The sequence below is a fragment of the Fundulus heteroclitus genome, chromosome 15, assembly GCF_011125445.2.
Source record: "Fundulus heteroclitus isolate FHET01 chromosome 15, MU-UCD_Fhet_4.1, whole genome shotgun sequence".
Lineage (NCBI taxonomy): Eukaryota > Metazoa > Chordata > Actinopteri > Cyprinodontiformes > Fundulidae > Fundulus > Fundulus heteroclitus.
In genome coordinates, this window is record NC_046375.1 from 18,993,892 (window position 1) to 19,012,540 (window position 18,649).

At 40.7% G+C, this 18,649-nt stretch overlaps 1 protein-coding gene and 1 long non-coding RNA gene across 2 annotated transcripts in view; one reads left to right on the forward strand and one right to left on the reverse strand.

Moving 5' to 3' along the window:
• Positions 1 to 18,649, reverse strand: part of LOC118566197 — a 35,745-nt gene that overhangs the window by 16,015 nt on the left and 1,081 nt on the right. The window contains exon 2 of the long non-coding RNA XR_004932878.1: positions 18,224 to 18,282. This is a non-coding gene — a long non-coding RNA (uncharacterized LOC118566197). The remainder of the gene's footprint in view (positions 1 to 18,223; positions 18,283 to 18,649) is intronic.
• The window catches only part of LOC105930578 (sodium/potassium transporting ATPase interacting 2), a 140,759-nt gene continuing 130,296 nt past the window's right edge, over positions 8,187 to 18,649 (forward strand). The window contains exon 1 of the mRNA XM_012868856.3: positions 8,187 to 9,650. Within this exon, the coding sequence (XP_012724310.1) occupies positions 9,597 to 9,650 (54 nt within the window). The 5' untranslated portion in view covers positions 8,187 to 9,596. The remainder of the gene's footprint in view (positions 9,651 to 18,649) is intronic.

Here is an 18,649-nt window from a genome sequence, read left to right on the forward strand (position 1 = left end):
AGAAAGTGCCATGGTGATATTGTTGAAAATGATCAATCAATGCATTGTATAAAAAAGTTACAGTCTTGGCCAGAACTTACATACTCCCATCATTGTTTTAAATGTCATTGAAATGTTGGGATTTTTACTATATATATGAGCCGGATTTTATTTTATTTTTTTGAAATGAGTGATTTTATATCAAATAGCCCTGGGTGATTTAATAAAACAAGAATTGGGCATGCCAGTTTCTCTAATCCACACAGGATAGAAATTATACATACAGGCTACATATACGGCCCCTAGCAGGTAGCCAAGAAACGACACCGGTTTCATAGCCATGATCTGGTTCCCTGGGTGCCTGTAAGTCTTTTCACCTGTCCCTAATCTTTTTTGAAGTTAAAAGTTAAACAGTTTTCAATCCCATAGCTGTTGATTTAAAGTGAAATTGAAGAATTTGGTGAACAGTCTTCCTTCTTTATGATTTCACCAGTGACCTCTAGTGACAAACCAGAACCCTAGCATGACACTGCCACCGCTATGCTTAACAGTTTGTCCTTTAGTTGAAAAGCCTCACCTAAACTCCTCCAATCATTGTTTTTGTCATCATGGCCCACTGTCATTTGGGCCATGTTAGTTGGAGCTAACATTTCAACCACCATGACTGACTTGGGCTTTGCTGGCTCATGGCTCGTCCTAAAAAACAGTCTTTCATTTCCTGAGGGAATATTTTTGGTTAGGTGGCTGAAACTTTGACAGATCTGGGTGTTCACACAAAGCAACGACCCTGAACACACACTGAAACAGATTCTGTAAATAATAGAGAAGAGTGAAATTAAGGTTTCGGAACAACCCTGACAAAAACCCTGAAGAAAATGCACCAGAAAACAAAAAAACAGATTTGTGCCAGGAAACCAAGCAATGTAAGTAATAGCCCCTAAACTATATGACTCTTCTATAATGTTTATATGTACAGACTTCTGATCATACCTGTAAAGTTATAAAAAATATAAATATTTGTGATAGTTAAGTCTTATAGATATTAGATTTAATAATAAAAAAATCCTTGTTAAATCCACTTGGGATTTATTCTGAATATGTAATTACAATCATCAAAGAACACCTACATCATATTGTGCCATTGCCGTTGGTTGGCACAGACCCAATTAGCCTGGTCAGTGACCTTAATAAGGAGTAAATGATGATGTGTGGCCGGCTGAATTTCTGAGCAACTGCTACAACACTGCTGAGCAACGGAGACGAAGAGAGCGACATAGAAGGGGGGGGGGAGAAAAGCAGGGAATAGCTGGATAAAAAGTCTGCTGACAAAAAATGAGAAGTTTAGAGGGAAACGTGGCTGTGGATTTGATGGATTGATGACTAAGTAAGACGATAAATAGAAGAAGAGACTGAAGGATGAATGGGTGGATGCCTCGACAAATGGCCTTGGGGAATCAGCCATTATACATGCAACTGTCACTCAAGATTAGAGGCATAATTAAACTCCTGTCGCGCCGCGGGGGGGCTCCGAAGTGGGCTGCGCATGCATGCGCATTTGTTTGTGTGTTTGTGCATGCATCTATGTACCTGAGTGTTGTTTTTACGTGCGTGTGCGAGAGTGAGAGACTGCGTGTGTGTGTGTGTGTGTGTGTGTGTGTGTGTGTGTGTGTGTAGGAGAACTGTGACAGAGATTGATGGTGAGGGGAAAGCAGGCCATTATGTTGTGTAGCTAAAGCACTGATACCCTCTCCACCTCAGTGTCTGTTTAAGCAACTGGCCATATCACAGGCGTGGCACAACTGACCCCTGAAGCGCGCGCACACACACTCACTCCTGTGCTTTTAAATTGGGAAGAAAGTGGTCGACTGTTGCAGGAATCTGTGTGCAATCCATAACTGGAACGCCTGCTGTGGAAAAACAGAAGACTGCTTCGTAAAATCAGATGTCATATACGGACAAGGCGCTCAGACGCTCGGCCAAGCCTATTTATAATTCAGAGGCATTTCTGAGCAATATTTAATACGCCAAATAGCCTGCTAATTAAATATTTAGTCAAAATAGTAGGTTAACAGTGAATCCTTGAAATATTTGAGTTATATAAATTTCAAATGTCTTTACAGAGACACTCCCCGATGAATCAGGGAGGCGGCAGTCTTAATTCGAGAGTTTATGATAAGGTTCAGAGAGCCATGCCCATGAGCAGCTGCAACCCGAGCCAAAGCACCATCTTTGCCCTGTCTATGTTTGTGTTTTGAAGAGTGAAAGAAGCCCAGTGCTCCCCTGCAGAGCTGAGCATCAGCCTCAACAAGTCAGCCAGCAGCAGCTGCAGCGGGGGAGAAGGTCTGTGGGCTGGCCTTCAGAATAAAAGCTTCGGTTTTCCGCCGTGGCACATGATGCCGGAGGAAAGCTGTCGATAAAGTTTCCATCTCCCGGCCCGCATAATGACATCAGAAGCAAGTCACGGCCCTAAATGTTAGCTGAAGTTGCAGAATCAACAACAAGGGGAAAATGGCATCAAACCCTTTATCAAAAGAAAATATTTACCCATTATCTATTTGCAAGTATCTTTTTTTATATATTTTCTAGAAAGCTGCATAAACAATATGCAAATCGGGGATTGTATAGCCTAAACCTGCATTTATCAGATACTGTTTGCCACTGACTCTGACACTAATAGGGTCACTCTCAGTTTCCCATCAATGTGGGTTGAACAAACTGTGGTTACAATTTTGGAAACTCACTTGTGGTAGACAGCACAGAAACCAGCCTGTGATTTTGTATTGGAATCTCTGTCAGATTACTGCACCCTGACAGAACTTTGTTTTTTTGTAAATTAAAGCTGCTTTCCAAGAGCCTCTTAATATTTCCCACAATAAAGTCATCAGATGGCCTGTTTCTGACACTGTTGAAATGATGGTGCTCTCATGCTGATGGCATCAAAAGGTGTTTGCTTTATAGCTTCCATCCATCCATCCATCCATCCATTCATCCATCCATCATATTCCACTTGTTGAATATCCAGTGAACTCCAGTGACTCAGAGACTGGCCCCTAACCTATAGGGGGTTAGGGGCCCCAGTTTTTTGGTTAAGGACCATAACCTCAGACTTAGAGGAGCTGACTCTCATCTCAGCCACTTTCCACTCAGCGAACCGCTCCAGAGCACACTGAAGGTCAGGGCCTCAAGAGGCCAACAGAACCACATCATCCGCAGAAAGCAAAGATACGATTCTGCGGTTCCCAAACCAGACACCGTGCTCTTCATGACTACGTCTTGAGATCCTGTTCATGAACACCACAAACAGAGTCGGTGACAAGGGGCAGCCCTGATCAAGTCCAAAGTGCACTGAGAACAGGAACAACTATCTTGGTGTTATTTTTGACCAAGACATGTCATTTAAATCCCATATTAAACAGGTTTCCAGAGTTTCCTTTTTTCACCTCCGGAATATTGCCAAAATTAGAAACATTCTGTCCAGGAGTGATGCTGAAAAACTGGTCCATTTGTTACTTCAAGGCTGGACTATTGTAATTCTTTACTATCAGGAAGTCCACAAAATGCAGTTCAAAGCCTTCAGCTGATCCAAAATGCTGCAGCAAGAGATCTGATGAAAATCAACAAGAGAGATCATATTTCTCCAATTTTAGCTTCCCTTCATTGGCTTCCTGTTAAATCAAGAATAGAATTTAAAATTCTTATTCTAACGTATAAAGCCCTTAATAATCAAACTCCATCATATATCAGAGCTCTGATTACCCCGTATGTTCCTAACAGAGCACTTCGCTCTCAGACTGCAGGTCTGCTGGTGGTTCCTAGAGTCTCTAAAAGTAGAATGGGAGGCAGATCCTTTAGCTATCAGGCTCCTCTCCTGTGGAACCAACTCCCAGTTTTGGTCCGTGAGGCAGACACCCTGTCTACTTTTAAGACTAGGCTTAAAACTTTTCTTTTTGACAAAAATTATAACTAGTGGCTCATGTTACTCTCAGCTACCTTTATAGTTTTACTGCTATAGGCTTAGGCTACTGGAGTATATCAGGATCTAATTTTCTCACTCTATTGAGTTCTACTGTTCTTCAATTATGCATTATGTGTTGTCATTTCTGCTTTAACTTTCTGTTCTCTCTCTTTTCTCTTCATAGTAGGTACACCTGGTCTGGCGTTCTGTTAACTGTGACATCATCCAGAGAAGACGGCTCACCCGCTATTACCATCTAATGTAGAACAGATTACTGGATCATTGTGTGCTTCTGTGCTTTTTTGTCTCTCTTGTTGTGTCTCTGTTCTGTCTTCTGTAACCCCAGTCGGTCGAGGCAGATGACCGTTCATACTGAGCCCGGTTCTGCCGGAGGTTTTTCCTTCCCGCTAATGGGTGGTTTTTCTTCCCACTGTCGCTTCATGCTTGCTCAGTATGAGGGATTGCAGCAAAGCCATGTACAATGCAGATGACTCTTCCTGTGGCTCTACGGTTCCCCAGGAGTGAATGCTGCTTGTCGGGACTTTGATGCAATCAACTGGTTTCCTTATATAGGACATTTTTGACCAATCTGTATAATCTGACCCAATCTGTATAATATGATTGAACTTGACTTTGTAAAGTGCCTTGAGATGACATGTTTCATGATTTGGCGCTATATAAATAAAATTGAATTGAATTGAATTGAACTACTTGGTGCTCAGAATTCTGGACACAGCTATTGCTTTGAGCATACAAAAATGGCCCCTAAAAGCCACCCAGATACCCCATACTTCCCTCAAAACTTTGGGGGACACATTTCTAAGGCTTCTCCAGATCCACAAAACACAAGTAGAGCAGAGAAGCATTCTACCATGTCCCCCTCAGCAACTTTGGCCCATTTCCCCATGGCCAGGACAGCATTCAGTAATTAATTACTTATAAAAAATAAAAATAACAGACAAACATATTTTTTTTCCCTCAAATGTATATTGTGCAAGTTTTGAAGTTAAATAATTGGCCAACATGTAAAATTAGTTATCCTCTATTTACCACAGTTGCCTCTATGGCTTCATAAATCAGTGCATGAGAGAGTGAGACGGGTTGTATACTCTGGGCGAGCACATGGGCGTTACGTGCTGTGCATTCTCCTTCACCTGGCTACTTCGTTGAGTCTCCGCCGCCATTGATGCTTTAGCGAGAGGACACAGGGTAGCTTAGATATTTATGACTTTCTTACCTCAGAAGACATTACGCCTCTAAACAAAAGAGCTGTGCCATCGCAGTGGCATGTGTTTTTTCTCTTCTCTCATGCACATGCGCAGCATTGGTGTCATTTCAACCTGCTGCCAGAGGGGGGCAGATGTCTGCAAAAATCCAATGCTCTTTCAGTTTGTCTTTTATGGGTCAAAAAAGTTACATTTAGGAGCATTTTTATATTGGAATAAATCACAAGTCACAGTTGGATGATTTAACAAAAAAAAATGTCAAGAACAACTGGAAAAAGCAGCTAATGTCTTAACAAAAACAAACAAAACAAAACTTTAGAATGTTTTAAGAACTACTGATCACAACTATGACTGATGACTTCCATCTGGGATATAACATAAAACAAATTATAGATTATTATAGGTGTGCACAAGATTTACAGGCTATTGTTAATGAATATGATATAGCTTCAAACATTATGCATTTTTTTTGTTTGTCACTTCAGGCTTTCAAAAACAGCCTGAAATAAAAACACGATAGAAAAAAACATGATGAAAACATTTTAGAATCCAGCGCTTGAACCTATCGTTGAATCAAGTCCTCAAAAGTTTCAAGGTCACGTTACAATTTAAAAGGTTGATCCTTCCACAAAAAAAAGGATTACAGTTAGATGTATCACTGTAACATTTGGCATTCATCGCTGGTCTTTAACAGACAACTCTAAACATCCGCTGGCTGCAGAATCTGACATGACGGTTCTTAAATTACTATACTCATGCTTACATTTTAATCACTCTTTCAAACCTTGCTGGAAACTTCTCTGTTTCTCAGTTTGATCTACAAGTGGCCTCACCTTTCAAAATGACCAGTGGCAGACATTTGAAATCTGAAGGTTTCTCCTCAGTATGGATAATATCAGACGGTCACCATTGGCTTTTATACTAAAATCAACTTCTGGGAAAAAAAAGGGAGGCTTCAGTTCTTTAATAAAAGCTTGGCACTGCAGAGATGTGCTGTAATTACAATTTTGATGCTTCATGTATCCATGTTTCTGTTGAGGATTTCCTAATACATTTTGACTGCTTATGTTGCTATATTTTCACATGGTGGTGCTGAGAAATGTTTAGCAAACATGTCTTGAAAAGATTTTTGCTTTTAAAGAAGTGGCTAATTGCTTTCTTCTTAGTGCTGGAACTCAGGACAGAGACAGGATTCACTTCAGCTTCATAAGTAGGATATTTCTAATTAAATTATGACAACAAAGCCACATAAACATAATTAAGTAGATGTGAAATGCCAGAATGTTTAATTTTCATTTATTTAGGTACTAAAGAAGTGAAGTGAAATTTGGGTGAGGGTTTTTGTTAAATTTAAAAGGGATTCTTTTTCAAAATACTTAGGGTTCAAACATCAAATTGATTAAAATTTTATTATTCAGGGTTTACTCTGAGTAAAAAATATGACAAAATTTTACTTCAGCTATTTAGTTTTCTGATTCTTGTTCATTTAAAATTAATTAAGCATCTAATTAATTTTCAATCGCTTTTATTCTGAAAGCTGGCTACATTGAGAATTTCGGCATGTTCTTTCTAAAGTACACTTTAATCGAACTTTTTATGCTGCGAGTTTTATAAGTGCTCAAGATTTTAAATGAAATATGATGCAAATAAGAACATCTGCATTCAGTAGTGGAAATGATGCATTCATTTATATTTGTAATCAAATCTCAGATTGTGAAATCAAGTTGTTCCTGTCTGAAACCCAAAAAGAAACTGATGAATGTTTAAATTGTTGCCAACAGCAATAGTGTATTTCTCAGTAGTATCAAAAACACTTAATGAACTTTTACACACTTAGCTGTTGTTCAGTATTATGTGCCACTGCTAACATAATGTCCAACGGTTTTAGAAGTTCAAATAAATTATGTATCAAAGCAATTTTAACTTCTATATTGCATCATACATATTAATTATTAATATTGGGGTTGGCTAGAAATCTTCGACTTGAAAGTGTTAATGGTGCTTTCTGTTGCTAAATGAAAGTCTAACTTTTCAAATCTCTGCACCTGAAGTCCATGAAGTCTGAATTTTGGCCAAGCTTAAAATCCAGGATTATCAGTCCAGTGACAGTGATAAAATGATTTAAATTCTGAAGGTTTACATACAGTTAGTCATACAGGAAGCTCTTTTAGTATGTGTGTTTCAACTTGATTATTCGGACCTGGGACTCAGAAATTCCCATGAAAGGCTGAAATTTATTTAAATCGGAAGTCAGACTAGCATACGATATTTCACCCAATTGGGAAAACCAGCGGATTTCTAATTATTAAGCCTTATGAACTATAGTTTTCACAACCTTTTTATAACAAGTATCATCACAATTGCAAAGTTTTCCAACTACCTCTATATTCTTTCAGCGATATTCTGAACTAGTCGTAAAACAGTACCTTTTCAGTCATCAAAGAAAAAATTTAAGTTTTGTAAAGGCATCCGCTTGATCAGTTCATCCAATTTCCTATTGTCTGGACATGCATGTAACCTTTAATTTGGTCTGTGCGATTATTATTTGAGTAATTATTATTTCATCATTATTGGGCCACTGCATCATTATTTAGGAAGAACACATTCGCTATATATATTTTTTTCATGCGTTCCTTCACCATAAGTATTCCTATTAGCTTGCTTCTGTGTGCCTAATTAGGTGATGCACCCCAGGCCAATATTGTGTGTTGATGAGTTGAGTTGAACAAAGCCATGTCAACACAGTCCTGCATTGTGGTTACATTGGTTAGGAAAAGTACAAAAACATTTATCCTCTACAATTTTACTGTAACCCTCCAAGACTGGTGAGAGATGAAAAATAAGGGTTAAACAAGTAAGAAAAGAAACGCACCATGAAAGGCACTAGAGACAATTGCCTCGCAACATAATAAATCATGTAAGAGTAGAGAAATAACGCGATATAAATAAAGCAATTAAAAAGGACAACGGTGTCTGATTGGGCGCCCTTATTTTGGAAATCCGGACCAGAACAGCAGCATGGAGGCGTGCTGTTTGACTTGACAGATGGCAGGCGGGAGACGCTCCTCACGGCTGTCTCTCTCGGTCCGTTGGTCCATCCCGGTTCCCATTGTCTCCCCCTTTTTCCACTTCTTCTTCAAGACAAACCCCGAGACCAGAAACTCAGCGTCAGACGTCATTTGGCTCCGATCCGCTTTTTTTTTTTTGCGCGTCACGTTTGGAGACTTACTTCGACCGGGGATTTGACATCGCTCCATTCTGCGCGGAATTTGGACATCCGTGTGTTTTTTTTGTTGTTGTTGCTTTTGGGTTTATTATCGTGGAAGTGCCTTTATCACAACGAAGAAGGCTGGTGGGGGATCAACCATCGGATCAGGCTTCTGAGAAAAGAATAAAATAAAATACAAAAAAAAAAAAAAAACCCTTGTAGTGGACCAGAGGGGAGATGATCCTAAAAAGGGAGACTCATTAGACAGAAAGAGCCCCAGAAATCATCTTCCAGGAGGCTGACATAAATCAGAAGACCCCATCAACGCTCTCAGCCTCCACTGCCTGTCTGGATAAGTCAGGGCATTTAGGAGGAAAAAGTCGTGTGGAAAGAACACAGCGGCGTTTGGGTGAGGATGTTGCCGTTACTTCCCCTGAGATAAGAAGAGGAGAGGAGCTCGTTTCTGTCTCTGTTTGTGTGTGTGTGTGTGGAGGTGGGATCATAAATAAATAAATGCAAGGACCACTTTCACTTGTTTCCTCCACCTGGAAACAAATTACCATCACCAAAGCAGGCAATCAAGTGTGGGGGGGTCTTTAATCGGATTATTGAGCAAGAGATCTGAGAGATCCGTGGGAATATATCCAGCCAGTTCCACCATCTGTCTGGTGCTGTCCAGGATTGTGCCAGTTCAGCAGGGATAAAGATGCGACTCAGTGAGATGAGCCCCGAACGGATTACCAGTCCTACAAGGTGAAGTCTGGAGAAGCCCAACCGACACAGTTGGAACATTTTCTCACCGACGAAAGGGGGGGAGCTTTTATTTTGTTGGCCCTTGGAGAAGACCTGTTTGATTTTTTTATTTGTCCTGCTAAAATGCACATTAACAGCCTGTTATTAAAGATAGATGATAATGTGTGGTCCTGAATTCTCCTAAATCGTCCTAAAGGTCCCTTTTCCATAATTGATCCCTGACCTGGACCTGTGTGTGTGTGTTTTTTTTTTAATGAGACCCCTCATCAGCCTTTCATCTGAATGAAGTGGTTGCTCTGAGCACCAAAGAGCACAGGGGCTGCGCTCCGCTCTCTGAGGCCGCGGAGCAGCGCCTCCACCTGGGGCTGCCAGACAGCCAGACGGGCCCCTCGCTGGAGGGGGTGGGCGTGGAGGTGAAGAAGAGACTTTGGGGATTATCTGGAGTTTCTGGACCTCTGCACAGGAGGAGGAAGTCATGGGGTGTTGCAGCGGCAGGTGCACCCTGGCCTTCATCTGCGGCATGCAGCTGGTAAGTGCCGAGATTACTATCGATCCTGTAACTTGAGATGATCGATCGGGAGAGAGCTTTTATTTTATATGATTTTTTTTTTTATCTTGTAAGAGCTTGACAAACAAACAAGCTGTCGCGGGGAATCAGCGGCAGGAGCATCTTCAGCGCGGCGGGTGGATTGCTCTAAGGTTACAGATTCAGAAGTTAATAGGAGCGTAACAGGTCGCAATACAAGGGAGGAAAGGAATGGGAGGTGCTCTTCGTAGGAGCTTCAAGAGTGATCTCAAGAGTAAAGGGAGAAAAATACGCCTTTTGTTGAGTTACATGTGTGGTATGGAGAGGAAAAAAAGATATCTGACACAAAGCATAACCAGCTGCTTATCTGTTCCTTGGTGTGCCGCTCTTTCCCCTTTCAACATCTGGATCGCTGGGAAGTGGGACCAGGCCGGGATGAAGGCGCGCGGCTTTTTACGTGCATGCACATCATCTGTAAACCCAGCCGAAAACTGGAAGCTTTAACAAAGAGCTCCTTTGTGCTTTGGCAGGGAACAGCTGCTGTAAAGCAAAGGATTTTTAAAAATCAATTTATGCAAAATATCTTCGACAAATTGAGTCAGATATGATCAGATATACAGACATGGGCATAAAGTAAGTTCTAGCTTTGATTTGAGTTAATCTGTTCCCTGAAGAAAAAAAAGTTCACTTTTTAATAAGTTATTCACACGTTTCCTTTAAAATAAACGTTTATCTGAACTTCTAATTAGTAATCCGTCATTTTCTGCTTTGTCAAAGAGTAAATATAACATAAGGCCTATTTATTTTAGCCACTGGTCACTAGATTGGCTGAGGACCCATATTTATCTTGTCCCCACGCACAGCGAGGAGGATATTGGCAGGGAAAAACATAGAAAAAAACAACAAACAAAAAAAGAAACTGCAGCCAAGAGAGGCATCTTGGGGATAACCAAATCTAAATAACACGCCATTAGACACCATTTAGATGCCAACCGCTTGTTTGGGAACAACATGTGAAGTTTGGAGAACTCTGGACTTTGGTTGAATGAGATTTAGACCAAGATTACTAGATTTGCACCAAACACTCCTGGTGTGTTTGGTGAGGAACAAAGGACGAATATGTGGAGAAGTATGTCATGCCCACTGTCGAGTACGGTGAAAGAACTGTAAAACATCAGATTTTGAAGAAAAATCTAGTGGCACGTGTAAAAAAAAACCCATAAAAAACTGAAAATGGATCCTTGCTGGGTTATTGAACGAGATATTGCACCAGCATGTGACCAAATCAACACCAAAATGCTCAATCGGACACAGAATCTACCTTTTCTGTTGCATTCACAATCCTCCGACCTAAATCCTGTTGAAAAGAAAGGGGCCAGTCCTGATGATTTACAGAGACTGAAAAGAGGAATCGTTGAAAGATCAATTAATTTGTTCATTTTGTTAAGAGCAATTGATTCCTGACTAGAACAGGAATGTGTAACTGCACTTATTTTAAAGGTTGGATTCTTCTTAAACACTTTTTCAGAGAGGGGTCATGCTCCTGCTATAAATTATGAGTTTATTTCTGTTCTACACATCAGTACCAGAGAAGCCGATTATCAAAAAGCAACAGCTTTTTTGATTTAAGAAAAGTATATATATATATATATATATATATATATATATATATATATATATATATATATATATATATAAATAAATTTTTTTCCCTTCTGCCACACATTCCTCCTGTCAACTTGTCCTGTCTCCCAGTCACCAAACACGCTGCAGTCGCCCCACCTGCCAGTCACCTGCCGATCATCCAGCATCGGCCCTAAAGTTTGGAACAGACCCGCGTTCGCACTGACCTTGCGGACGAATGCAGTCCAGAAAATTTCCCGTTGAACTTTGACCGCGTGTCTGTTGTTCGGTCTCTATAGGTGAACCGGCGGGCTGCTGTGTTTAACACATTTACTGCTTGGACCAGTGAACTGTGAAGTCTGATGCAGGCTCCTCCTGGGAAGGGTTAGACCTCCCTAAGTGGGGGCCTTGGACAGATGAGCTAACAGAGCGATGGCGTCTGAGGTAACATTTGGAGAGGGCGCTTTAATTGGAAAGTGCGCGTGCTGTTCATGCAGCAGGGTGTTCATTCATTTATCCATCCGCTTCCCTTCATTCTTCAAACCGCTGCTGGAGGGATGTTGAAGCGGCAGCGTGCTAAATATGTTGTAGTACAAGTGGTGCTGGGAGCAGACATTGCCCCACTTTGGGCCTATAAATAGTGTTATCAATTATTATTATTAGATGGCTCGGTTTCTAACGGATCTGAAATCAGCTCAGAGGCTCTCATGCAAAATCTTGAAAATTGATCCCTAAAAGCTAAAACATCATCTAAATATCGGCAGAGTTCAAGCCCGTCATTGTTATTCTACAACAGACTCAAAGAAAATGCAAAAGTGCGCCTTCAAGTGTGCTCTCTCTCTCTCTTTAAGAGCACATCTCAAACAAGAAAACGTCCATGGTAATGTGAGAATCCCTATAAAGTGCTTTAAGAGGAAGCTTCTTCTTTAAAATGGATAGCGTGCCCCTGTTATTGTACAGCCGATGCTAGTCTTTTCACTTTACAAAATAACAACTTAAGGATTTCTTAGTATTAGCATTTTGAAACTGTGTCGGCAGTTGTTTTGCCAAGGTCGAGGCGGAGAACAAGTATCTCTACAGTGCCGTGTGTTTTCCACTATCTTCTTCAAATAAAATCTGAAAAGTAGGATGTGTTATGCATTTGTATTCAGCTCTCCTGAGCGAACTGTTTGTAGAGCCGCCCCTTTGCTGCGATTACAGCCGTAATTCTTTGGGGTGTGTTCTTTTCTAGCTTTGCAAAGCTAGAGACGGAGATTTTTGCCCTTTTTTCATTTGTAAAATAACTCAACCTCAGACAGATTGGATGGAGAGTGCCCATGAAGAGCAATGTTCAGATTTTCGCAAATATTCTCAATCGAACTCAGGTCTGGACTTTGACTAGGCCATTCTAACACAGGAAAAGCCATAGATCTAAACCATAGGTTCTCACCTCTGGTCTTCAGGGCTTACTAGCCATCATGTTTTAGATTTGTCAGCGCTCCAGCACATCTGATTCAAATGCCTGTCAATCTTAGGTCAGGTGTGTGGCAGCATGATTAGAAGTGTTCTTTGTTTTCCGGCCCATGCGGCTGCTACTGTGGACTGTAAGTTGCACTCGGACTGTAAGTTGCACTTAACATTCTTAGATGTAACAAACAGCCGTTTGTTACATCTAAGAATGAACACTTAACTTGGGATTTAGCACTTTATTTAGCACTTTTGATAGCATATATCACTTTAAGGATGCATATTTGCACATTTAAGAAATAATTGCACACAGTTACTTGTATAAGTGTTTATTGAATGCATTTCCTTTTCCTAGTTTTAGATCCAGTGGCACTGCAGCACTTTAGTAGAGTGGTTGGGCCCTGGAGAAGAAGGGTGACAAAAATGACAATGTCAACATGTGTGCAATATCTATTTTGTCCTTATTGTTTTATCTGGAAGTGTGTAAGTGAAATTTTTTGGTTTGTACTCACCTTGTCCTTGTGTCCAGGTCCGTCCCCTAAAAGAGGCCTGGGCTGAAACGACTGCCTTAAGAAGGTTCCGGGCTGGACCAAGGCAGGGAAATGTATAGGGGAGCCAAGTTTAGCTTTTTATATGGTTGATGAGGTTTCTATTTAGCTTTGATGTTTGGTTTAGGATTTTATGTAGATAGCTTGGGGACTTCCAAATAAAGGGGGCAGAAAACATTTTTCAGATTCTTATTGGTTAACATTTTGAAAAGCATGCAGCCCATCCATCAACAATCAGCTGTTACTTTGTGCCAAAGTGACATAGATAGTTTTGGTGCTGCAGTCTGGACAGACTGTTCTCACTGAATAGGGAAGAGTTAGAGACTCATGACTGCCTTCCCTGCCCACTATAAGAAAAGTACTGGAACACCTAATTTACTACGATATTTTATGTGCGTGACCCATATTGTGAGAGTGTGCGCGCTTGTAAAAGGCCCATTGTGCTGTGAAATAGCGCGATGCTGGGCGCATTTGGTCTTGAAAGAGAGACACAGCTGTGTAAGGGAACTTGTTTACATCAGAATGCTAATGAGATTGCCGCATGCGGCGCCCATACATGAAACACACCACTGTGCTGTAAACGGGGAAGGGGGGGGGGGGGGGGGTTGCTGCGTGTGTCCGTCGGGGATATAATGGCAGGGCGCGTGCACGTGCGTGCGGGCCTGTGAATGAGATTCTGTCACAGAGATAGTCATTGTGTCTAATGCAGTGGAACTAATGCCATGCCACAGTCAACAACATGTTTTGCTCTGTTAACTGTTGTAATAGCTAAGCCAGCTGATACCACCGCTAGCTGAGCTCCGGGTCCGACGGCACGGCACGTTTACAGCTCGGCTGCGCGCGCTCGGCTCTGTTGCGGCTGAAGTTTCATCAACTCTTCCTCGTCACATTCGCCCCAATGTCAGAAACCACAGGGCAGCCGGTCTTGTGTTGAGAGCCACTTTGTTGACCACAAATTAGGAAAGTAATTGTTATTGCTGGGTGAGTTTCCACCAAACAGCTGAAAAAAACAGAACAGTTCTGGTCAGTATGTCTGAAGGAGTGGAACTGACAGCCTATGTAACTTAACGGCACTTCTTCACCCTGCCTCATTAGCTGGGTTAATTGCAAAGATGTCATGTCACCGCGGCTGAACAGGGATCAATGATCTTGGTGTGGATATATAGCTTCATGTGAAAGGCTTACTTTTATATGCACTAAGCTTTTGAATTATTTCCAATATTACCAACAACTGTAAGGAAGTTTTGTTTCTCTGCTAATTACAACTGGTGGTGTTAATAGTTGGTTGAAAAAAACTGCAAAAGCATATCCCTTCTCTTTATTTCTTTCAACATTTGTGTAAAAAAAAATACTAACAATCTAAAATTAGAGCTTGAAAATCATTATATGTTTTCTAAACCATTATTCGGCTGAAAATATTTCCAGGTACATTTTAGTGGATTGCTGGGAGTCCACTCTTACTGTATGTCCTCCACTAATATTGGCACCTTTGCAAAAGCGCTCATGACAGCTTTTAATTAAATTGCTTTAATGGAGACTTTGGGATTCCAAGATTCAAAGACACTTTGGAGCAGTCAGTGGTGCCAGGAGGGGCCACCAGAACAGGCCTGCTTGCCAGACAGTCATATGAGCATATCCTTTTATGCACCCATTTGAAAGAGAAAGGGACTAACCTGAACAAACTACAACTCTTATTTAGGTAATATAATCTGTTTTCTGTCATGCCGCTTTTTTGAGTGTCTGTCCCTCACACCTGGCCCCGCTCTCAAATGATACCAGGATCACATGCTGATGTCAAAAAGTCAAAAAGTAGGAGAGCTACAGGATTTTATAATCATGGACACTACATTTAGTGATGGCTAAAATAAAAGTGTGTTTGAAAGCATAACATTTTTAACATACAGTATTAATCAGGGATAACATTAATTTAAATACTATTAGCTTGTTTAATACAAGACAAATAATATTTTTCAATGTGTTCAGCGTTCAGCTTTTCAAAAATACTCATCAGATCCGGTTTTGGAAGCATACTAAGATCATTATTGTCCCTCGTTTGACAGCCCGTTACAAAATGTTCTGGAGGCGCTCCTGGCTTCAGTTCTCTAACAGTGAGACCTGCCTCTCCCAGTTCCAGCATTTTAAACCTTTTAAACATTGCTCTGAATGTAGATATAGACATATTTAGCAGGTGGAGAGACGTTATTGAATCCCAGTTTCTGACGTATGAAGACCAACCCGTTTGCCTCTATACAATGGCACACTCTCTAGTATTTCCCATTTTGAAGAATGGTTAAACAAATTGAACCTTCCAGTACCATCGTATTTATACCCCTGCAACACAGGAGTTCATGGTCCACTTAAAAAGAGTAGAAATTGAAAACATTTCAGTCGCATCTTATTAAAGAATGGTTATGGGTGCTAATAAGTGTGGCGCTGGTAATTTGGTTGAAAATTAATAATTCTAGCACGTATTGTCAGAGTGAATAATCAGGCAGAAATGAAAGGTTTAAGTGTAAGATTAGGCCTCTACTATAGAAATTGAGTTTATTTGGGCTATAAAAGGCTTTCCCCCACATCTTTACCAAAGATGATAGCGAGTGCTGTATGTGTCTAATTTCTTTGCACTTCCTTTAGTTAAGATGTAAGCATTAATAATTAACAAATAGTGGCATTGTGCTATTATACAATTTTACAAAGCAATGTATTTTAAAAGAGGGAGATTTAAATGACCCCCTTTTCTTTTCTTGCCTCAGCATTCATCACCATCATTGGCTCATATCAATTATAGAGAGATTTGGTCACGCATGTGGAAAGCATCAATCATTTCAAACTGGGTATATCAACTTGTACCTGATCCCCTATTAGTCAGTCTATCTGGCTGTCAAGTATTTATTATGAACCAATATCAAAAACACGGTTCACGTTACGACAAAACCACCTTTTGATCAACCACTAGAGCCAGCAGCTAATAATGCGTTGGCAGCACTGGATGGCCTTTGGTCTGATGCCATCGCTGACAAGTTGTCACTCTGCAAGGTGACTGCTCTGCTTTGTTGGATCCCTAAACCCTTGGTGTCTGACTCCATGCTTTTTGTTTCATTCGTTCACTGCAGCTACAGGATGAGAGCTCCATTGATGCTTTTAAGGGAAAATACACTTTAGAAAGAGGATTGTAAAGACACATGTGTAATTCAGTAATAAGAAAAAATTTCTCACAATAGTAATAAAAAACTATTTGGACTTGGAGTCCAGAAGGAGGACTGTCAATCAAGCAGTTATTGTTGTTGAAGGTCTGCTTGTGAAAAATATTTAACTCTGAGGACAGTTTTTATTTAAATATCTGAAATTACCACCTGGCTTTGGCTCATTTTTTACTTATAAGAAGTGTTGAATTTTAAAACGTTGCTCTCCCCACACCTATATTCATAATATTTTTGGGTCAGTAGAACCACAATGTTTGATCCAGAGACATACAGTTTTCCGTCTAGCTCCATAGGAGGTGACAACGCATTGGTTTGTCGGCTGTTTTAAAGAAAAGAACTGAAACAAACGATAAAGGGATTTCCAACTAGCAGGTATGTTAGTATACATGCGCTGTCTTTGTTTTGTCCTGCTTCTGTTTGTTAACTGACTGGCAGATTTCTCTCACTGCTTTGTGTTTACCGTCACACTTTGAATTAGAGCTTTTCTGTCACTTTGGGCGACAGACACTAAAATGTCCGCCAAAAATTTTAAGTTGCACTTGCCCTGAAGTTCAAATTTGCCCTGCGGAGATAAATGAATCCTAAATCCAATTTGCTTCTCGTAAAAAAAACTCGAAACAGCCAAACTGATAGTCAGTTCAAAGGTTGCAAATCACCACCCCTAACATCTATCCAGATAACTTTGTAAATCTTCCTTGTTATTTGGTCTCTGAAGACTATTAGCTAGGAGTGATGTCATTATACAAAAAAAAAAAAAAAAACTATGGACAGGGGCAACTGAAATAAATGACATATGAAATAAACAAAATAATTTAAGTTTGCTGTAACTTGATGAACCATTAATCAAGCAATCAAAACAAAATTAGAAAAGTGACCAAACCAAGTACAAAGAAAGCACAAAAATAAACCAAGAGGATCACTTGGGGACAAGACGATCAGTTTTTAAAAGTGCAACCTGTCAAACCACATTTCCCAATGGGAAGGAGTTAGTTTAGGCTATTTAAGCTAAAATTAATTGAGACTTGCTTTAACAGAAAATTATGAAAGCAGATATTGCATATTACTGTCTCAAATGAAAATGTGCAATAATCTTAAATCCACTGGCCAAATCACTCCCATTTGATAAAAGAACAAATGAAACAATCACAACAAGCAACAGCGCCCCCCCCCCACCCCTCCCCCAGTAAATGACAAAAAATGTGTCCCTACAGAAAAGCTTCAGTGTGAGCTTAGGAATGATCCAGCGTGTGCAGACCTGACAGTTTTCTCAACGACCGCAGCAAACAAATCAGAGAATGTCAAAGATGACGAGCCGACCAACTTTTAAAGTGAGAAAAAAAATCGTTCAGCTCGACACGTCACTTAACAACACACTGCAGAGCTAAAAAAGCCTGCAGTCGCTTTAGAGCAGGACTAAATGCAAATCAAGACACAAGCGCAAGATTTTATTTCATTGATTATTTCAACTAATTACTAAAGGTACTAATTGATCAGGTCTGGGCCCTTCAATGAAAAAAAAGAACGACACATTTATGCCATTTATTCCACAGTTTAATGGCTTCAATCGATCGTTTTCAGGTAATCCAACAAACAGGCTTTCAAGCATTCGCACGGTGATTTTTGCCACAAAGAAATTGACCTAAACAGACAGTAGCATATCAGATGGTGTTTACACCAACACCCCCCCCACACCCACACACACACACACACACACGAACACACAGAGATACTGTATTCATCAGCGCCGGTGACTCACCGTCTGTGGCCGCGGTGGAGGTCCTCTTGGCTATATCGGTCCACGTCTCCCACCGACAGCTGTCACAAAAGCGATGACTCAATTGTCCAGTGGATCACAGTGGGGAACAACCCCAACCACCCCCCCCCCCCCCCCCCCCACCCCCAACCAATCACTGTGCAGACGGCTCATGGGTGTGTGAGCCACACGAGCTATAATTGTGTTGTCTGTGTGCATATTAATAAAACCGAGCTAGTAAAATGAAATTACAGGCTTTTAATTCAGTCGCTCGAGCACTTATAGCGGGATGATAAATTATAAGTCAGTGTCAGGAGAGATAATTAATCCTCAGCATGTAAAAGTATGTAAATTAAGACGCTGTCACATGCTCGTTTGAAGACAGTCATACCAAATTTGCCTGTTGAGGACTTTCTATGTGCGCGCGTG